Below are 23,404 nucleotides of genomic sequence, written 5' to 3'. Positions count from 1 at the left end.
TGTTTTTCGAGTCAATAAAAATAAGCAGAGTTTAAAAAAAAAAAAAAAAAGAACCTTACTGCCTAAGGATGAGACTTAGCAAATATGAATAACATGTGAGGCCAGATGTCCGTGAAATAGCCAAAAGAAAATGGAGTATATAATTTGGTTATCGCGCAATTAGCAATTTGGGGATTGACTTTAAAGCCCCAATGGATACATGGGCTTACTTTTAGCTTCAGGTTCATTAAAAGGCAATCACAACATATGGTTGTATAATATTTTTTCTACTAACTCAGCTTGTAATATATAAAGTAAATGTGATTCTGAGCATTCAGAGGCAAGGTACTCTACATCTATTTCTTATTTGATGCAAAGCGGGGGTGGAGAGGGGGAAGTGGGAAACTAATGTTTTGTCCAAGCTAATCCAAGGCAATCTCCTGCAGTGTTCATTAAAAATATCTGCTCTATCGGCAGGGGAGCTGAGACGTGATTAGTTGCCATGGCTCAGATCCTTAAGTGAGATTAGCTAGAAGTACAGCATTAGAACACTACATAACATCTATTAAGAATGAACACTTTACTGTCCTTCTTGCCACTGCTGCCACTTTAATTGAGATTTATCACAGAAGGAATGATTGTTTCCTTATAATTTATTTTCTTTGCAGACTCTTCAGCAGCAAAAGAGACACTGTGGAGGCTAGATATTAAAACCAAATATATGATGGCGTTTCACTAAGGTGGCATATTCATGTCCAAGTTAGCATATGAGGTGAATACAATTATGGGTTCATTGGCCCGATATGTTGCCACAGCATAATACTCACTGAAAGTTTCTTGAAGGAAATAGATGAAAATCCATTAAAAAAATTACAGTTATAGGCACTATAGTGAAAACAAACATTGACCCATCGGTTCAGTATCTACAAGAAATCAGGACAAGACTGATGCAAAACAAGTAGTAGAAAATAAGTTTTTGTTTAAAAACTTTGTTATATTTCTAAAAGTTTGCAATGTTATGTTGAGGAAAGGGGGCATAATCCCTTTGGACAAAAAAAAATTGGGAAATAGGCTTTGAACAATGAAACACGTAAAACCCAGTGGAATTGCTTGTTGGCTCCAGGAGAGGGAAGGGAGGAGGGGAGGAAAAGAACGCTAATCATGCAACCAAGGAAAAATATTCTAAATTAATTAATTAAATAAAAAAAGAAAGAGAAAGAAAAAGAAATGTCTCTGGAAAAAAGGTCTGCAAAATTGCAGGGAGTTATATAGCACTATATGATGGCAAAACTTAAACACTATGTGACCCTAGGCAGGTCACTTAACCCCAGTTACCTATATCTTGCTGCTCTAGTTTTAGAACTGATACTGTCAAAAGGTAAGTTGTTTTGGTTTTTTTTTTTAAAAGAAAAGAAAAAGCATTGGTTTTAATTTAAAAATTGGGTCTAATTGTTATTTTTTGTTTTGTTTTCTTTAGGCTTCTGTCAACCACAGGAACAAGAAGTGACTTTCTTGAGAAAAAATAATGAAACGTTGTGTAGTCAGATAACAAAAATACTAAGTGACAACTAAAGGATTCTCTTTCTCTCTCTGGAGGAAGAGGAGATAAAATCTGAAGGAAAGGCATCACAAGTTTGATATGTGGCAAATTTGCTCAGGTTCCCAGAACTATGGACAAATCTTGGGCAAACCAAGAAAGGATCAGGGTGGATTAGATAAGTAAATTCTACTTCTGCTTGGAAATAGATTTGGGATTAATCTAACAGTATTGATTAATCACAATCAAAGCTAAGTGAGAAAGGTTTCTAATTGTGTCACATGTTTGTATTTCATAAAATCTTGAGCAAAACAGTTATCACAATGAAGAGGCTGAGAAATCCCAGAAACCACTACATTTAGAAAATGAATGATCTCTCTGTCATGTAGAGAGACAGGGAAGCCAATGGCAAAACTGGCTTAAGAGTCCAGCTTCATTAATGAAACATTACAAAGGATGACAGATGATTATGAGCCGTGGTGTCTCACATAATAAGAAGCAGTTTTGGGGAGGAGGGGAGCGAGATGGCTCAGTGGATTTAGAGCCAAGCCCTAGAGACAGGAGGCCTCAAGTTCAAATCTGACCTCAGACACTTGCTAGCTGTGGGACCATAGGTAATTCACTTAACCCCAATTGCCTAGCCCTTACTACTCTTCTATATTAGAATGAATACTTAGTATTGATTCTAAAACAGAAGGTAAGTAAGGGTTTAAAAAAAAAGCAGTTGAGAGGAAAATAAACTGGTAGAGAACTTGATACAAAGTACCAGGGAAATCAGATCATTTGGAAAGCATCTAAAGGTAAGCTAGGAAGAGGAATAACCAAAAGATGTGATATAGAATAGCTCTTCTAACATTTCTATGGCAATCTAGTCTCATCATTGACAATACTAAAAATACTACCCTTGGATTTTCCCACTTTGACACCTGATAAAAGAAAGTGGAAAGAGTATTGAAGAAGGGTTGGAATGAAAGACTGAAATAGCATTTATTAACTACTTAATGAGATGATGATGATGATGATGATGATGATGATGATGATGATGATGATGATAATTTTAAGGTTTGCAAAGCACTTTACAAACATGATCTCATTTTAACCTCACAATAACCCTAGGAGGTTAAGTACCATTATTATTCCCATTATACAGGTGAGGAAACTGAGACGAATAATTAAATTAAGAGTCACACAGGTAGTAAGTGGCTAAGGTCAGATTTAAATAAAAGTTTTTCTGATTTTATTACAAACCTCTAGTCATTGCAATACATAGCTACCTATGTACCAAGCTCTATACTAAGTGTTAGGGATTCAAATATAAAAATGAGCTTTTGGCCCTAGCTAAATACATGCAGTGATCCAATTTTAAAGGTGTTTAAGAATCAGTTTTCATAGAGATAGACAGATAGATAGATAAATAGAGACATACAGAGATAAATACAGAATTAGATTAGATAAGATAGATAGATAGATAGATAGAGATAGAGACATACAGAGATAAATACAGAGATAGAGAGAGATAGACAGACAGATGGATAGATAGGTAGGTAGATAGATAGATAGATAAGACATTTGTTATGTGCTTACTGTGTCAGGTATATAGTAATATGTGTAAAATATGTAATTTCTTATCTCCAAAGGCATGACAAGTGTTGACACTTCTTATATCCAATAGTAAAAATTCCAAAGGTGAGGCAAAACAAAGATCAAAGTCCAGACATTTTGATTGCTCAATCTCATTCTGCTCTCATACATATCATCTTGACTGCTTTTCTAGTTATCATGGCCAAAGAAGACCCACTTCTGCCCAAAAGCTTTAAAAGTTCTCTTGAATAAAAATCTCTACCTAAATGTTCCCTACCTAATAATAGTACTCGTCTGAGCAAGAGACAAGCCTTAGAGCCAAGAATGCTCCCATCCAACAGCTGTTGCTTACAGTAGATTTCACGTATTTATTTCCCTCAGAGACACATTAATGATGTCATGGGGACATGAGCAGCTAAAACAATCTCACCTCTAGTTTAGATGACACTACTGTAAGACTTAATTATTAAAATTCAAGTTGTACTCAATGGATCCAACCCTATTGAACACACATGCATCTTTATCAAATTCTATGTGCTGCAGACTGTACATGTCTGCTTATTCAGAGGAAAAGGGATTGTTTGGGCCTCGGACATTCGGAAGATGAAGGGAATATTAAATATGCTGATGTGATAAAACTTTTACTGCACAATTTTTTGTTTTCTTTTTACTTTCATTTCTTTTTATATTTTCATGACAATTGTGTGGAAACATATGATGATTCATTTCTTTTTCTTCTTACCAACCAGATCTGAATGTGCCCCAAGGGGAACAAGCAACATATTTTTAAATGCAGCAGGTTTATAAGTTAGGAAGCATTTTAAAATGCTATTTGGGCTAATAAACAATTATCATTAAAAGTCCCTTACATTTCATCAGATCACAAAAAAAGAAAAAAAATGTTAACAAATATTTAAGTATTATTAGCAAATAGAATAATTTGTCATTGCCTAACTAGATTATTGCTAGAAAAAATCATTTTCTGACCTCAAACCTCCCTAGGAATTTTAATATTGTGACATTATCTTCTACTTTACATATATTTTATTTTACCCATAAAACCAAACATCTTATTTCTTGTATCAAATAATTTTGGAATTAAACTCAGCTGAGTATTTATAGAAAACAGCTATTGTTTTATGGAAAATGTATTTCTGGAGTGGGGGGAGAGAAAAGGCTTTGAGAGACAAATAAACCAAACAAAAATGTATTTCTTTACTTGGGCCAAGAATCTTGCCCTTCCTCCACCCTGAAATTGGCAAGAAATCAAATGTGTGATGGCAAACCCCTTACTCCCTTAACTTGAGGAGGTTCCCTGCTGAGTGGGAGCTGGAGTTAGTAGCAGCTGTTACAGTGTCATACACACAGGGAGGGCCCAGTAAATGTTGGAGACTGTGGGGTTGGATTCAGGCCCAAGATGACCACATTCATCAATATTCACCCAGCCAAGCCCAGCCCAACCCAGTCAAGAACACAGAAATCTCTAGTCTCTAAAGAAGTTGAAACACCGTTGGGCCTACTGAGAAGAAAACTATGGAAATAGGGACCAAGTAGTCCAGAAAAATACATATCTCATTAAAGAGTCAGTATTAGGTGAACACCCAGTTTTACTTTGAATACTTGAGGTGTTTTCCAGATACTACATTTTTATCCCAGAGCCCATACAGTACCAGTGGTGCAATTTAGAGTGTTAATTTGGGACCACTGTATTATATTTTTATGGTGTTTGGCAGCATTTGGTAATTATTTTAAAATTGCAAAATTAAAACCACACTGTTCTTTATGTTGGTTTTAATTAAAACAAACACCTTACATCAAAGATTTGTATTTTTGGCACAACTTTTCAGAGGACCCAAAGGAGAACCTGAAGTGTTTTTTACATGTTTGGGCATATTTTTTCCTTCTTTATCTTTTTTTTTTTTTTCTATTTGGTCAGGATCCCAGGCAATGGTGCTATTAATGCTAAGTCAGATGGTTATCAGATGCTGGGGATATGCATGTCTGGGCCAAGTGCCACCTCCAAAAGTGAAATTCACACTCGCCATCTTGCCAAAATGACAGCCCAGTGTGATCCCCTGACTCTCCATCAATAGCACATATGCCCTAAATGACTTTTTTCCCCCAGTAGTGGTGATAAATTTGTACTGAGTAATCCATACTCTTTACCCAGATTCCTTTGAGAACAAAGACACACATTTTTAGGGCAGCCAGCCAGTTTCATATAGGATGTGCGTAGCTGGGGAAGCCAGGCCACTTTGACAAGATCCAACCCATGGACTTGGCCTCAAAGAACATGAAGGCAGCTAGCTGGTATAATAGATAGAGCTCTGGTCCTTGGGTCAGGAAGGTCTGAGTTCAAATTTGGTCTCAGATATTTACTTGCTATATGAATCTGGACAAGTCACTTAACCTCTGTCTACCTCAGTTTTCTCAATTGTAAAATGAGGATAATAATAGCCCCTGCCTTACAGGGTTGTTGTGAGGATCAAATGGAATTATATTTGTAAAAAGTTCTTAGCATAGTGTCTAGCACTATTTAAATGCCTATTCTCTTCCCTTATTTGCCCCCTTAAAGGCATTATGCTCTAAGAAAATGAACTAAACAGCCCACACAAAGAAAGGACTTTGTTAATTATGTGGCTCAGCATAAATACTGCATAATAACAGGTCATCATAAGAATAGAGCCTTAAAGTTTACCAAGCAGGTTTCTTACAATAACTGGGTGAGGTAGATAGTATAAATATTATTGCTTTCATTTTACAGATAAGCAAATGGAAGCTTAGAGAGGGTGTAACTTGCTCTGTGTCATGCAGGAAATGCCACACAGGAAATGTGACAAATGAGTTCAGGTATTCTAACCCCAAGACCATTGTCAATGCCACTTAACCATGAGCAGCTGCCCTTTCCCAGAACTTTCCAATAATTACAGCGATCCCCAAATGGATTGGACTATTCACAAGATAACCAGAGGTATTCGAACAGAGACTGGATGACCGATTTCAGGCATACTAGACAGTTGAATTGGATGAGTTGACATTTCTTCATCCTCTGGGATTCTATGGTTTTACTGTTCTAGATAGCCTTGTCATGGGCGGATGCCCCGATGCTGAATTGATCACGTTAAATAAAATGGTGAGGTTGTGGAATAGGAGAATCCTACTAGATGTTAGAATTTAAATTATTTGGGGATCAGGGAAGCACACATACCTGTTTCTGGTGTTCCATAATCTCCGCAGTCTGTAGCTCTGGTTCATCATCATCTTCATCAATTTCCATGCTTGAATGTTGGGAATAATACTCCACTGGGGACCCAGCACCTCTCTCTTCTTCATCCTCATCTTTTTGTTCAGATTGAACGCCAACTCCTGGTACAGTCTCAGGATGCTCCATCTAAAAGCAGCAGTACATTGTACCCACAGAGCCCACTTTCAATAGTAACAGAGCCTCCCTATGGCCCTTATTTTTCTGTAGCATATTTTTGATTGGCCAGTTAGACATTTTGGAAATTAAAAGCTTTGGCTTCTCAGGCCTCCATTTAGTTACAGGTATCCTAGAGATTAGCACTTTCTTCAGAAAACAGATGGGGTTAGTAATAGAAAAGCTTCCTTAATTAGTCATCATTTTTTCTCCCACAGACATAATTATTTGGAAGAAAAAACAGAAAGAAGAGTCTGAATTTATTGTTCAACATAAAGTTTTTGGATAGTCTGGGGCTTTTCATTATTCATAAGTATCTATGCCCTAGTCTCTGGGAAAAAAAGAGTTGGTTGAATTGATTTTTAGAAATATATTCTTAAATTCTGGGAGTAAAGGGAATTACTTTTTCTCTGTCTCTGTCTCTGTTTTTGTCTCTCTCCCATTTCTGTCTGTCTATCTGTCTATCTGTCTCTCTCCCCTTTTTATTTGTCTGCATTATTTTTGGACATTGCATGGGATTTTCATCACAAGTAATATTCAAACAAAAAACCTATAGGGAACAAGATAACAAAAGAAATGCAAAAAAAACAACAAAAAACAAAAAACAACACACCCAACTCATCACAAGTAATATCTCTAAAAAGGTGCTGTTTCATTTTCAGGGGAACAGACAGGATAGGATGGGTGACTTGTTAGGTTCTTTCCAGTTTCAATATCTAAGTATATGGGAAGTATGTAGAGATTCAGATAGTTTTAATTTCTGTTTCTTCCCATTAGACACTGATTTTATGAGCCTGAGGGCCCAGCAGTAGAATCTGGAGACCCTCCTTCACCCTACATTAGGTTCTCTTCCTGCCTCAAGCCAATGCTACCATTACTCAAGAGAAGAGTGAGTACCTCCATGAAATCCTCAGGTTCCTCCTCTCCTTTCTTGCCCCGCCTCCAGTGTTTGAGAAGCCACTTCAGTTTGACATAGAAGAGGAAAGTGTTCTGCCTGAAGTGACGGAGATCCTGCTGCAATAAATTCTTCTCTTCCTCCCATGTCCGCCGCTCCAGGGTGTTCTGCAAAGACAGGCTCTGGACTTCTAGCTCCTTCCGACGCAAGGCATATAGGTGCTCCTGCTCCATCTTGAACAATACAAAAGAAAGTTGTATGAAGAGACTGCAGCTCCCAGGGAGATGGACTCATAATTTATCCAAATAAACCAAACAAACCCCAACTAAAGTACAACTTATGCCCTGATACCTGGCAAAGGTACTACCTTCTCATAGCCTTGAAACACAGAAAAAGACTCAAGTCCCTTTTATTCAATGTACAACTAAATCTCTGATGAGAAGCCAATTATAATTCCTAAATTTCCTGAACCATCAGAATAAATACTATTCAAAACTAAAGCAATGATACTATTAGTATTACTCAGATCCTTCAGAATGTCCTCCAAGACTTTCAAACTTCACAAAGGCAAATATTCTCTGACCATATCATCTGGAGTTGCCTAAAATGTCAAGCAGAAGTGGTGTGTCATCTGTGTATGTGTAACAGCACCGTATAAGCCCTAGGATAGAAGATTTTCCTCTTAGCTGTGTGTTCTCCTACCCAGACCTGACTACAGAGAAAATAATCCAAGTAAGCAACAGTTTCTGTGGTTGCCAGTGTAGACCAAGCTACATCTTGTAAAATGATGGCGAATCTTTCCTTTTGTTGACTATACTCTAACAAAGAAAAGCATAACACTAAATTGCCTTAATAACCTGTTCCCATAAAAACTCCATTCTTGCCATGTGCTTCATATCAACATACCTCTCAGAGAAATAATTGCCCTACTCAGAACCAAAGCATTTCCAGCCTCTACATTCATCCTCTATCTCTGATCCATAAATTTTTGTGTAAAGAGTCTAGATATGCCTGGAACAGTGGTCCTAGACATGCCTAGAAAACTGTGGGGTTGCATTCCTTCAGGGCAAGGGCCAATGGGAATGGTCCTCCAGGATGTGCCAGCGTATCCAAATCAAACTCCATGCATAACTTTCCTTTAAAAAGTATTTACTAAGAATCTGTTATATAATGGTAGAACACCGCCGAGGATGCAGGAGAAAAGTCTCACTTGGTCTTTTTCTCGAAGATCAATGTGATACCTATGGACATCAGAATATGGCTGAGGGCATTTTGATCCATTGTACAGAAATGTCTGGCCAGAGTGCCAATCCAAGCATTCCTTCACAATTCTAAGACCATGGGCATGTGATGTAGGGGAAAATAAAGGGATTCAAGTTACTTCACTAAAGTTATTGCCTCTTCTTCTAAGGTTTCAACATGCCCTGATGTGCCACAGGAAAGTAGACTAGGTCATGCAAATTGGCTTCAAAGCTAAAGCTAAAGCTAAAGCAATCTCTAAAATATGCCATTACATACTCGGACTTTTACTACTCTGTCATGGTATCCAGACATAACTCCACACTGGCACCTATAATAATGAGAATATTGCACAATTTTTTCCAAATATTCTATTTTAATAATGTTAATGCTTATCAACCAAAATTTACAATGACTATGATGGAGATTTTATTCACCATCACATTCAACACCATAGAATGATCCATGCATTTTATTTGAATGAGAAATCCCCACCTTGAAGAATGGTAGGAGACTCTAATCCCAGGCATTACCTCTTTAAAATTATCTCTACATATCCCTATGTTACTATTGTCCATGATGATAATTAGGAGATAGAATGAATAGTTGCTCTAGTATAGCCTAGAGCAGGGTATCCTATCCTCTTTGACTAACTGATGCCATTATCCACCACCTCCTCTTCTTGGCTTCTATTATTTACATTATGCTAGTCCTCCTCCTACTCTTTCTGAGGATTCTATCTTTCTCTCTTTTGTTGACTCTTTTTTTTCTTTTCCTCACCACTAGTATGGGTGTTTCTTAAGACTCAGTTTTTGGATCTCTGTGTGAACTGAGGACCAGCCAAATTCTCACTCTGCACATTCTTTGATGACATAACATCATTGCTGGTGGTATGACTGTATGACCCCATTGCTCCCTATCTCATTCATCTCACTTTTCTCCATTTCACTGCTTCAAGCCCTAATGCTGAGTGGTGAAATAGCACTGCCAAGCCCCCTCTTTCCAAAATGAGATTCCCCTTTTCAATCATAAGCTTGGTACTATACAGAAAATAAGAATGTGGATACTTACCACAAAACAAAACAAAAACCTCAAACAACTCAAACTGACTTTCAAAGTAACACAAAAAGTCTTTATTTTTTTCTGGAATAATGAAATGCAAACTCTGACCTTTAATTCAAGCAAACCACTTTAATAGTCCATCATATTCTTATATCACAATTTGTTTGGTTATTCCCCCAGTTCATGGGCCTCCACTTTGCTTCTAGTTCTTTGCTACAACAAAAAGTGCTATTATAAGCCTCTGTAGATATAGGTTGTTTCCTTTTGCTTTGACTTCTTAGCAATATAAACATGTTAGTGGTTCTGTTGAGTCAATATAGGAAGCAAACACTGCCAAGACAAGAGTATATCTATGGTAAGGGTCACCAGAAAGATACAGCAATTTTTAAATTCTGGTTTTCAACACATAAGCTTCTAAAGACATAAGCAACTTGAATTAAGACACCCGAAAAGTTGAAGGTTTAAATGTAATGGTATCCAATCCCATCCCTACAAATAAAAACAGAGCTTTTTCAATAAATCAGAAATGTGATTTTACACATGATCTGTAGTTTCCAAACCTCCTGAAATTGACGGGGATCAGTGGTTTCTCAAGGATATTGCTATCATTAAGAATGTGTGTGAACTTTCTGAAAGATGCTATTCTGAGCTTTATTTCATGTTTACAATTTAATTAGATAAAGGCCTGTTGGGGATTGGATGTTCTACAGGGAGGCCTGTAGTCAAGGTTTCCTTTTATCTGTGACTCTTTCACCAAGAAACCTGGGAAAGGATTCAAGGATAAGAGGTAATTAGTTAGTATTAGCTTGTTCTGTACTAGCTAGAGGAATTAAGTAGGAGGTAACTGGACTCGTGATTATTTTCTGCAGACAATATTTCAGGGTGAGGCTATCACTGTGGTTGGCACCTTATCTGGTACAGACAGAACTAGGGACCTATAATATACTCTGATACTGTATTCTCAAAAGATACGGAAATGACAATGGATCATGTTCAAACGGGCCCCCACTACCTTATTTTATTTGACTTCATTCATTGACAGTGCAACAGGAAAGTTTTTTATTATGCATTAGGAAAAACTTGTTGATTATAGAGTCATAAAAAACTGGAAAATAATACTAAAAAAAGGAGACCAAGGAACCAACTGGTCACTTTCTGATATAACAAAGTCCAAGTGGTTATTGGATGACCTTCTGATATCTTTTGCAGGCTTGTGAGTCTATGACCCACTTTTATGCTGACCATGCTGGGTATTCTGGAACAATCCTGATTTGGGGAAAAGAGAACATACTTTTAGAGAATTTGCAAAAGAAATATCTTTTGTCAGGTTATAGGTCTTGACTTATGATTTTGGGAAATATGACCACTGTATCTTCTTTTGAGACATAGTTCAGAGAGAGCATCATAGATATGGGACTGGAATGGTTTTCTGAATCCTTCTAATACAACCTGTTCACTTTAGGGATGCCTAGGGAAATCAAATGACTTGCCTAAGGTCATACTGGTAGCAAGCATCAGAGGCAAGATTTGACTCCAGCTCCTCTGATTCTAAGCCCAGTGCTCTTTCCACTGTACCTTGTCATTGTTCCTGATGGAAAAGAGTATTAGGGTTCACAGCATCGAAGACTCCAGACAAATTAGTTTATGTATTTACCTGGATGATCTTTGCTTTAAATTTTTCTTGGTCCTCTTGGTGAAGTCTGGTCTCCTGCTCAAGTTGAGCCTGGAGCTCCTGTATCGATACATTCTGGACAGGGGAATCCCTGAGCTGATCAGCAGGATAAAGGGACAGGTTTAGTAGAGAGGTGAATTCTGACTGAGGTGAAAAATGTGTAGGGGAGGCATGGTCACAAGCCACACAGACAGTGAAGAATAATATAGCATGTACACACACAGGTCTGTAGCAATGGAGTGAGAAGGGCTGATTTTCATGAGGTGGAAAAATATAGCAGCACATTCTACCACATACTTTTCAAAACTACCTACATGATCTGAATAGAAAAGTCCAATACATCTGTTTTTTATTTTGTATATGTGAGAAGATAGTCAGGAGGTCATGTTTCATTTGATATACTCAAAAAAAATTTTACGCAAAATCTTGTTCTCTGAAGAAGTCCCTTTTTGTTATCACTACTGATAATAAGAAAAAGATTGTGGGAAAATCCAAGGCTCAGTCACCATGTCCAACTGTTTCCTACTAATACCTATCTTTTTGGCAAATACGCCAACTTTTTAAAAGTGTCTTTTAAAATCACATATCCAATTTGGCCTTATCTTTTCATATGGGAGTCAACTTTTGTGCATCAAGGATGACATTGTTTCTTTGGACTTTGGCATCACTTTAAATGTCTTTAATTTCCCATTCCGACGAGCTTTTTCAGAGAGATTTATATTGGCATTCTGTTTTGGTTTCTTTGTGGATAAGGTACTTGATAGAGTAGCCAGGAAAACCTGTGTTCAAATCCTAACTCTGACACTAACAAAGTTAACTGTATTCTCTGAGTCTCAGTTTCGCAGAAAGTGGAGATAATAGTACCTCACTATTGTTATGAGATCCAAGTGAAATAATCTATGTAAACTGCTTAGCAAACAAACTTCATAATGGGATGTCAGTTATTATGTTGTTGTTCAAGGCCCATATACAGATGAAGGAGCTGCTTCATAAGAGGTCAACAAACATTTAGTTGAGATTAGAGAAGACTCTAAAAAGGTATATAGCTCTTAAAAAAAAATCAAGACTATCTTTTATGTCCAAAGGTAACTGTTAAAGGACCTATGACTAAAATGTGTTTTGAAAAATGAAAACAGTGACATGCTGAATTAAAAGACATTTTTAATAACCTTTCTTCTCCAGAATTGAGAAAATAATCTGCCCAACTATTTACTGAGAATCAGGAGTAAATTGTTGTAATAAAATGTTTGTCATTGTGTGTTGTTTGTCAGCTGTTAACTAATTCATTTTGCCTTTCTTGAAAGCCTTGTGATGTGGTGTGCCTGTGAGATCATTTATTTGATCATTCTCAGAGGTCGTTAACAATTATCACAAAAAGTTTGGATTCAGAAAAAGATTGACATCGTTCTCTATCCAGGTACTCAGAAATGGTATATTTAAAGTTGTTTTGGAACTGGAGCATTACTCTCATTGAATGTATCACTGTCAAAATGCATATACTTGATAAGTGTAGGATTTAACATTTTAAAAATATCTTCCACCATATTTAAGAAAATCAGATTACAAAACATTTGTACTATGTTGTTGCTAAAATGTCACTTTGTTGGCAAAAATAGTGCCATATACATAGCTAGAAAAGCTGACAGAAAAGTAAAAATTCAGTTTTAATACTTCTTGACAAAAATACTTAGTTTTGGTTTAAACCTGGAGTATTTAATCTGAACAAAACATGAAAAAATTAAAAAAAAATCATTTTTACTTGAAACAAGGATATGATTCTTGTTGCTGGTCAATTTGATTTAAAATGGATACTTCTGTTTAAATGAGCAGCTAGGAATGCCACACATAATTCATAGAAATATACCTGGATTATATTATTTATCTGGAACATTTGATATAATGATATTATCTTCCACTTTGGGGGTGCAAATTTTATCCTGTCTTATCAGACCAGGTATATTGAAAGGGTAATGACTACTTAAAGTTCTACTTCCTTCTACTACAATTTTAATATAAATGGGATAGTAAATCTGGGAAACTTCCCCAGTTAGTATGCCAAATGTCACTCCAGTGTTACATAAGATGAGATGCTCACAGATATAAAATATAAACGCAATACGACACCAACTGCAGCTTAGAACCATTCTCTGACCACATTCACATGTATATGGTGGAACATTTAACATGTCTCATGCTTTTAGTTCCTCCCTCCTGCTAAAATAGTTTCAATCCTTATTTCCTTGGTCGTTCACTTACCACAGTTTTGAGGATAAGTACAATTGCAAGACATTTACTAGATAATTTGATTTTAGATCCAACAGCTCACTTTGATGTCTTTCTCAGAACAAGTTATTGAAACACGATACTGTCATTGTTCACATCCTACAGCTGTCACAATGCATTCTTCAGTACATCATAATCATCTTTACCTTTGTTAGTTGATTAAGAGCACTTAGGCTTTGTTCTACTCCACAGAAGATCTATTGTGTTTCTTACTATGATTTATTTAGCCAGCCTCCCAAACATCCAGAGGATAGGTGGTTTATAAATTATTTCCCACCTTCCCAATCTTGACAAGGCAGAAACGAATTGCTTTGCATTACAGCCATGCCCAGTGAGTGGGTTACCATCACCATATTGGATAGCAAGTCCCATTTTGGCCCAGGCCAATTACGTGAGCATCTCTTTCGAATGTGGTAGATGGTGTCAGTGGGTATGTACAAATGTATAGTATAAACTCTTCATCTCTTTCTATTCCAGTGAATGTATCTCAGTTCAGGAAGGAAGCTTTTCAGATACTTTGTGGACTCCTGTGATTCAAAGAACAAAAGAAGGGCTAGAGAAAAGGGCCCTTTGAGAATTCTGACCCTGAAACCTGACCACTGCCTTTGGGCAATGACTGGATTCCCTTGTTTGAAATGTGACTGCTGCACATGGGTAGTGGCTTCTCTTGCAGAACTATTTTTAAGGCACCACTGCATTCCAACTACATATGATATGTACAAGAAACAGTGAGCTTCTTTCCTCACTTGCACATGTAAATCTTTCAGGCAATATAATGAGAGCAAGAGGAGCATAGCTAAAGGATGAATTTAACCCCCGCATAAGAAACATGCCAATGCCTAATGGGATACACAGGCAGACACAAATATCTGCTATTATGAATCCTGGCTCTATTGGATTAGCTCGCTCTGATATGAGTTGTGAAATGTTATTTCTATTTAGTAACGTGTTGTATGTGAATAGATCTAAATTCTGCTTTCTTTGTTCAATCTAACAAGATAAAGTGATGATGTTGACAGGACTGTAGATTTAGGGCTGGAAGGGACCTTACAGAAGAAAGATATTACAATCAATTTATTTTTTACAGATGAAGAATCTGAGGCTCGGAGAACTTAAATAACTTGATCAAAATCATTCAGGCTCTGAGCAATAATAGGTCCTCTGAGTCCAAACCCATGTTTCATTGCAGTATGCTATTTCCTTCTCATTCACAAGAAAACTGTGTATGCATATAGTTTTTTGCTTCTTAGGCCATTGAATTCAGAGTTGCAAACCTTCTGCATTGATACACATAAATGTACATATAAATAAATGGAGTAGACCTGTGCTTTCATTGGTATAAGAAACATTCAAATGAGGAAATGCTTTTTTATCAAATACAAGTTAATGCCCCTTTCAGAAATGGAGAGTTTTATAGAGTTGTTTAGAACAGAAGTGTCAAACACACAGCTTGAATTATTAAAATGTAATTGGGAAATATAACAAAATAACTAAAAATACAATGGATCACAGACAGTGTTAATATGTGGTTTTCCAAGTCAGTTTGCAATCTACAAGGATCTTTATATATTATAATTTCTATTTGAGTTAGACAACACGAAAGGGTTAAATTATTTGTCCAGGATTACCGCAGTCACAAGCCAGTAGGAATTAAGAGGCAAGACTTGAACCTCTTACTTGACTCAAGGCCAACTCTTTATTAGCCCTCCTTCTGTCTCTGTCTCTGTCTCTGTCTCTGTCTCTCTCTCTCTCTCTCTCTCTCTTTCCTCTATGTATTGATGGATAGATATGCAGAATATATACAAATTCTTCATTATTTTAGGAATAAGAATACACTGGTCTTTTCTTTTCCCTTAAATTGAAAGTTAACTAAATACTTTCCTCTCCACCTCTCTTCTCTCTGAGGGAATGAAAACTGAATACAGAAACTGCATGATAAATGGAATTAGAGAAAGTGATAATAAGACTTCAAGTAAATTTGGAAAGCTGTTTTACTTGGCTGAGCTAAGGGTGCTACGGACCAGAACTGGCATATGGGAATTAAGGACAAAGAGCTAAATCAAACTCACAAATTCACACTAGTGGCTGGCTACAGACAGAATCTGACAGTTGTTTAGTTGCAGCATCAAATACAGTAAAGGAAATTGCTGGCTTTACAAATAGCTTCTCATTAGCCTTCACTCTAGATACTCAGTGTAAATATTGGCCTTTGTTCCTCCATTAGAACAGTAATCTTTGAGAGGTTGGACACCACTACACATGATGGTGACTGTGATAATCTCTTATTTTTTAGCCCATTTTCTGGCAGCTCCACTTATTCATTATTTATTTTACAGTATAAGCGAGAATGATCATTCTCCACAGTGGCTATAATCACTGTCAGAGAATCTAGTCAAAATTAATTTGGAACCAGGCAAAGTTTGGGTCATAAAGTTTTAAAAATATTCAACTATATACAATTCCTAACCATATTTTGTCATGTAGACATTAATTAATAATATTGTCAGAGTGGCATTTAATACCTTTCCCGTTTAAGCTCACTTTCCTTTTATATTATATTGTTATAATATTAATAATTGATATGTTATTAATATTTTATATTATAATGTGTAACATTATATATACATATCTTGTATGTATTTATTTGGTTGCATATTGTCTTCTTCCATTACAATATAAACTTTTTGAGGGTAGGAATTGTTTCTAAACTGTTTATAGCTTTGCCTTTGTATCTCTAGTACTTAGCATAATGCTTGGAACATAGGAAATTCTTAATGCTTACTGGTTGGAGGTAGATCATTAGATTATAGTTCTAGAGCAGAAGGGACCTCAGAATGCTGAGAAGAGACCAGAGACTTCAGAAGAAACTTCTTGTCTAATCTTCTCATTTTATAGGTAAGAAACTGAGACCCCGAGAAATTGTGTGACCTTAGACTTGTCTATGGTTTACACAGGTAGGAAGTAGCAGAACTAGGATTTGAACCCAGATTTTATAACTTCTAATCCAGTGCACTCACTAAGATTACAGAGGTTGCATTAGGAGGGTGATAGCTTTCAGGAAAGAATTTTAACACATATAAAATTAAGTTTCTATTTTTCAAGTTATCATTTGCATTCTTCAGACATTCTCTTTTGTTGTACATGTACACATGTTGTATAAGAAAAATCACAAAGGATAAGACTATTACCTTGACCCTATCTAAAAAAAAGTCATATCCTTTTTGGGAAATGTGTCTTGAATGTCCCTGTGATCTCTGATTCTCTAGTTAAATAAAACTATATCCCTGACCTAAAGACAGACGTTTATAAGAAATACTGATGCCAGAATGGTGGGGCAACCAAATGGTTCAGGTAGGTCCCTGAGAGACACGTTGCCCAATTCCTTCCAGACCTAACTAACTTAAAGTGCATCTTAACCTATTAGGGATATGTAAGCTCATTCCTATAGGTTTCCCTCATATCCTTTCTCAGACCCATAGGTTCTCTAAGTAGTTTAAGTTTATATATATATAAATAAAATAAGCAATAAGAGTAACTAGTTTTGGACTAGTGTTCAGTGGTCCATTAGCTACTGCCACACTGACTCAGAAGAGGAAAACAGAAGAAGGGATCTTTGGCCATACTCTCATAATTTTGTAAAGATGTGGGCAGGGGGTGGGAAACATTTTTCTATATAGAGTGGTTTCCCAATAAATCTAGTAGCAAGGAAACTGTAGAAACTTTAATAAATTCTTGGCTGTGACTATCTTAAATTTGTGATGCTAAACCCAAGTTATGTCTGATCTTTATCATGAGAAAAACTTAGATATGAAAAAGACAAGAAGAAAAGGGAAAGGGATTACATTTTGCATGGGAAACCTGAAAAAGGAGAGAAGGGCATAGTTGGAAGAAAGCTGGTCTCGGAGTCAGTAAGTCCTGCCTCTCTCAAAGTTGGTACATGATCACAGGCAAATTGCATAACCTCTCAAACACCCTGCTCACAACCCTTCCCTTGCCCTACAACTCTCTAAGAAAATAATGGTATAGATACATCACTCATCTGAATCATTGAAGGGAATTTTCAACCTGGAAGTTCTCTACAACAGTATAATCACATTTCTGGACCAAACAACAAAATCAAAACAAAAAGCTAATTATCTTGCCCAGAGGAGGCTTGAGGTCTTTAATAGCAGTAAAAATTCCACTCAACTAGGAATTTAGTTCTGATTTAAAATTGGGAAAGGTACTTTCCACTTAATTGACTCGCTAAAGATATAGACTTAGAAGTTACCTTAGAGATCAGGTCAAGTTTGATTTTGTTACTAATTCAAAGTCTTTTAGCATCATTCTTGACTAACAGACCTGGGTTGGAACATAGATTGATCAGAGTGGAAGGATGAAAAGAATCAGGGTTTGGATTCTGCAAATAAGTCCCAACTATCTTAGCCCATCTAGTGAGGATGCACCTAAATGAGGTACATCTTAGCTGGTGCTAATACACCTAAATGAGTGTCCAATCCTAAGGGTTCCCCCATCAGGGCTCCATCAAAGTCAATGCAGATGGCAGAGCCTTACATTGATCTCTGTTGTCTGAAAATCAGGCAACAGGATGGATGGATACTCCGTGTGACTCTTCTGATTAACACTTTTTATTATTAAAATTATTATAATCTATATTTTTAGGATAGCCTCAAGTTGTATAGTATAGATGTAAAATCCTTTTATAGAAATTCATTCATAGAAATCCCTTTATAGAATTACCCTTAATACACTATAAGCCAGCATTTAATGAGTTAATAGTTCATATCCTCAGAAAATAGCAGAAGCTGCTCTAATCTTTCCCTCTCTGTCTAAAAGTTTGAAGGACACAGTAGGAATAAAGCAAAATATTCTCACACTTCCCCACTTTCCCATGTTAGATTTGTCCCCCCTGAATTTAAGAGTTCTCACACTTAACTCTACCTTTTGAAATACGTTGAAGGTTCTTTTTATAAAAATAAAACTTAGATAGAATAAGTAGAATTTTGGTAGCCTTGAAGAATGCTTAGACTATTATAATCTATATTGTAGAAATACATTTTGTGTGCCAATTCTCATGTAACTAGTATAACCCTTGAGTTCTTCCATGTTTTAGGTTTGAAATGTAAATTTTCCCAGCATTTGTGTGACTGTGAGAGAAAAGTATAAAAATAAAAATTGCACAGGAAGTTCTCGAAACAGCTTCTGGAAATCCACTGTGTCTCTGACTCTTCTTTCTCACCTAAACCATACACCTTCCCAGACCCCCTGGAGCTGCTGGCTGGCTTCCAGCATAATCCCATGGCCAAAGCAACTATTTTTAAGTGTTTCACAAAACAAATGACAAATCCTAATTCTGGGTAAATGTTTGTTTTTGAGGGTCCCCTGCAAAGTTCAGAGATTCATTGCTAACAGGCAGTTTTTGGGGTATCCACATGGCAACTTGGTTCTTGCTCATTTGCCACAGCTAAATAAAAGCAATGCACATGGTAACACATTGCAAAAGAAACTTGGTGATGCCAAGTACTTGGCTCCTGGCTCTCCCTTACTATTCCCAAGGCTGATTGGGCCCTGCTTCTGTTGGTCTCTGGAGACTCCCAAGTTCATCCTTCCAGGCTATCTTCACACCATGCCACCATGTACACACTTTCCTCTACCTTTTCAGCTCCCTTTGATTTGCTCTCTTCTCCCCCCACCCCCAATAAAGTTCAAGCTCCCTGAGGGAAGAGACTATCTTGCTTGGTTTTATTTATGTTCTCATATGCTTAAGATAGTGCCTGACTGTTTTATCTATCTATATTCCTCCTGGATAGCCCCTTTGGAATTTCTTCCTTTCTAAAAATCCAGATTTTGTGTGAGATACTGCCATTATCACTTCATCATCACTTTCCTATAAATTAATTATTTACCATGTCTCAAAGGGCTGCTATAGGGGAAAGGGAAAATCCTAACAATAGAAACATTAAAATTTTTTAAATGTAATAATGCCAATTTAAGGCAGGACCCTTCATATCTTTGCCTGAAAACTGGACCACCAAATAATATTACCAAAAAGGCTCACCAAAAATGAATTCTAAGGATCTCACTCTATTCATTTCCTTATTTAAGTAGGGAAACAACAATTTGCCTTTTACTTACTGATTTTCTATTATTTACATCCTCTTATTAAGGTCCTACATTTCCCTCTTCCCCTTTGTCCTTATGGACTCAATTAATTAATGCTCTGGAGACCGAATCCTGACATCCTCTAGGCAAGTGGTAATCAGTCTTTGGCAAAATCTAGGAGATGTGACTATCCCTTTATGGTCCATTGGAACTCAGACAGTTGTCAATCGCAAAGTTCACAGAACCCCTCAGGGGAAAATTTTTTTAAATCTCCATATAGAATGACTTGCTTCTTGGAGTTTTAGTTTACACGGTTATTGGCAAATGTTCCTTGAGAGATACAGAAGCACATAATGTGGAGAGGTTCATTCATGTGAGGTCTACTGGAACAGCTGCAGGGCTGAAAGGACCAGAAGATATTAGTGTCCTACTCCACAGCCCTGCCCTGATCATGTCAATTTTCAGAAGGTGTGCTGCTTGTCAGGCACCACTGTATTGCCCACATTTACAATTAAAAAAGGTATTTGGAAGCAATCTCCGTCTATAAAAATGCAGGATCTGATTTCCATCCTGATTTCCTTATTTATCTAATAGGTAATTAATTCTGTTTAAAAGTATTCATCAGTGTGTAGAAGAAGACATGTGTCCACCTCTGCTCCCTCCAGAGCCACAGATGGCTTGCCCTGGAATGACCTCCGATCATTTATATTTGTAGCATATTTCCTTAAAGATGTAAAAGTTACTAGCCCTCACTATTGCCCTAGCAGGATGGAATGAGATGGAAGAAAAGGTTAGGAGAGCGGATGCTGTTAGGAAGACTTGCTATGATTCTGACCTCTAGATTGAAATAGCCTTTGTCTCCTGGCCTGTAGATTTTAATGTCTCCATCAGCTCTGCGGTGTGGTTCTGTAGCAGCTCGAAGGCGATGAATCTCTCGCTCCTCTCCGCGGTCTTGATTGGGCTGCCACTCCAACTGATCCCTCAGTTTGGACTGTTGGGTGCATGTGCATTTTATAACATAAACAAAGAACAGGAGGGAGGGGGAGGGAATAAAGAAAACAAAAATGGGTAAAGGTAGACAACTGGAAAAACTACAAGACAAAGAAAAGCGTGAATAGAAAAACCAACTTAAACACAGTAGCATAAGAGAGTGAAGAGAACAGAACCAAAATGAAGATGAGCAAAATGATGGGCTGAAACATCTGAAAAGCAAACAGAGAAAGAGAAGAAAAAAAAGAATGCAAAACACTGGTTATGAGGCGCATGCAATGGGGGATGCATGAATCAAAGAATCAACAGCAAGCAGAGTTGTCATGAAGGATACAGGAAACAAGGCTCTTCCTTCCTTACTTGCGCTGAGCAGCAAAAGCCATAATCCAGGGTGATGGTTTTGGCCATACACCCAAGAGTGATGCCTTGGAAAGTTGTCCTTTGCTGGGTGACATTCCTCCCTCACTGTGCCCAGGTCAGGGGGAAGGGAGGGGAGCGGGGAGCAAGCCGTCAACAGGATTGTTCAAAAAAGATCATCCTCTCAGAAATTTTGTTCCTCTCCCCCCATTTTATACTTTTTTTTCTCCAGTGGGAGTGGACAGACCTGGGATAGACATTGCTTTTGAGAGCTGGGCTTCGCCCCTTCTGGTAACAAAGCCAAGAGAGATTCAAATGCTTGTTAGTAAGTCTGCTAATTATCCTGACTGCAAAAACTGAGTTTGTGTTTTGTTTTCGTTCCTCATTGATTCTTCATCAGGATTGCAGGTGGTGGGAGACCAAAAAGAGGAAAAACCACGTTGATCCCTATATAAATTTCCAGGGGGATTTAGCCTTGTATTATGAGCCTCTGAACCCAAAGTGGCTGAGCAGTTTGGAAAAAAAAATTAAAAAAAGAAAGAAAGAAAAAAAAAGAAAAGAAACCAAAACAAATTAAAAAAACAACCCAACCAATATGAAGGATTTGGTTGATCTTTTAGGCTTTAATACAAAAAGCAAGTTTGAAATCATAACAAAGCAGCCGTGAGTAGAACAAACTCGAGAACAGCAATACCAGCGAGAAGGAGAAACAGCATAACAGAGTGGGGAGGCAAACCAAGGAGCCCCCTTACCTGGAAGTCTGTGATTAGATCCTTTCCCAAGTTACCAATAGGGGAGTCCCGGGACATGGAGGTCATGGTGGAGAGGAAACTAGAAGACTCTGTGAGGTGAGGCAGAGGAGAGAGGTCCTCCAGGTGCTCTTTGAGTCCTTCCTTCACCTGGTCCACCTTCTCTAGAAAGGCCTGAAGCTCCTTCCTAAAAATCTTCATCTTTGAGTTGATCGCATCCAACAATTCAGGTTCGTTTTTGTCCCCCTCGCTCGTCTCCCCTTCTCCCTGGAAACCGGATTCAGGTGAAGCATCACCGGTGACATGCAGTTTGGCATCATACATCAGGCTGTCGGTGTCAGTGATGAGGCGCTCTACGGTCCTCTCCAACCTCTCTGCTACCTGCTTTATTTTGACCAGGGACTCGGTCTCCTGTTTGGCCCTCATGAACTCAGCAGAGCACACGTCACTGGCCTCAGATGGTTTTCCGCTTCCGATGCCCGACGTCTTCTCGCAGATATCTTCAGAGTCGCTCTCCCCTCCAATGGGTCCTTCCCTCCTGGGGTGCCCCGGGCGAACCTCCTCTCCATCGCTCTCTTTCTTATCATCCTCACTCTCGGTGTCACTCTCCCCGGAGCTGGACGCCTCGAGCCCCAGGTGAGAAGCCAGGTCATAGCGCTGGACGTTGGAGAGAAGCACCCGGTTTTCATATTGCAGTTTCATGACCTTTCCACTCAACTCGTTGATCTGCATCCGAGCTGACTTCAACTCTTCCTGCAGCATCCCCCCGCCGCTGCTGCTGCTGCTGCTACTGCTGCTGCTGCTGCTACTGCTGCTGCTGCTACTGCCGCCGCCGCCTTTGCACACACTGTCGTCCGGCCACACGGACTCGGGGCTGGGCTCGTACTTGAACTTGTTCAGTTCATGGGTCAGCTGCCTATTGTGATCTTCAATCTCGGAGATAGACCTCCTGAGCAGGTCGGCTTCTTCTTCAACAAATTGAAGATGGCGGCGCAGCTCCATGGATGATTCCACAGAGTCGCCGTAGGGAGAGGTAGGAATGCTTGGGATGTGGTCCCGGCTAAGACACTCTTTCTCATACTGGCACCTCATATCTTCCATTTCTGCCTTGATGCCACGGTTTTCCACCTCTAGCTCCACAATCTTCCGGCCCAGGATGTTGGCTTCTTCCTCAACTAACTTGAGTCTCAGCTTCAGTTCTGCCTCCCGGGTGCTAGGTGGCCCCCCAGCTTCCCCAGTTGGCAGTGGACTGTCCACATCACCATAAAGAGACTTGTATTTTTGGAGTTCCTGTTCCAAGTCATCTTTCTCCTTCCCTAGTTTGGCCATTTTTTTGCGCATCAGGGTAGCTTCCTCTTTGGCAAACTGAAGCTGGCATTTCAAATCTGCACTGTCGTCCTGCCAGGAAAGAACAGCCCAAAAAATTATTTTAAAAAGTCAAAATTCTGTGTTTGAGATAATTTATCTGCCTTGCAGCTTGCCCACAATAACACACACACACACACACACACACACACACACACACACACACACACACACA

At 38.2% G+C, this 23,404-nt stretch overlaps 1 protein-coding gene across 1 annotated transcript in view; it reads right to left on the bottom strand.

Annotated features, from left to right (window-relative positions):
* MTCL1 (microtubule crosslinking factor 1) overlaps nucleotides 1–23,404 on the bottom strand; it is a 168,104-nt gene that overhangs the window by 38,995 nt on the left and 105,705 nt on the right. Inside the window, exons 5-10 of the mRNA XM_044666826.1 lie at nucleotides 22,709–23,262; nucleotides 21,868–22,651; nucleotides 20,604–20,759; nucleotides 11,366–11,479; nucleotides 7,413–7,643; nucleotides 6,306–6,488 (exon numbers count right to left, since the gene is read on the bottom strand). Of these exons, the coding sequence (XP_044522761.1) occupies nucleotides 6,306–6,488; nucleotides 7,413–7,643; nucleotides 11,366–11,479; nucleotides 20,604–20,759; nucleotides 21,868–22,651; nucleotides 22,709–23,262 (2,022 nt within the window). The remainder of the gene's footprint in view (nucleotides 1–6,305; nucleotides 6,489–7,412; nucleotides 7,644–11,365; nucleotides 11,480–20,603; nucleotides 20,760–21,867; nucleotides 22,652–22,708; nucleotides 23,263–23,404) is intronic.

This window comes from Gracilinanus agilis, chromosome 1 (genome assembly GCF_016433145.1).
Source record: "Gracilinanus agilis isolate LMUSP501 chromosome 1, AgileGrace, whole genome shotgun sequence".
In the NCBI taxonomy this organism is placed as follows: Eukaryota; Metazoa; Chordata; class Mammalia; order Didelphimorphia; family Didelphidae; genus Gracilinanus; species Gracilinanus agilis.
Note: the sequence above shows the minus strand (reverse complement) of the source record. Positions and strands in the feature narration are given on the sequence as shown.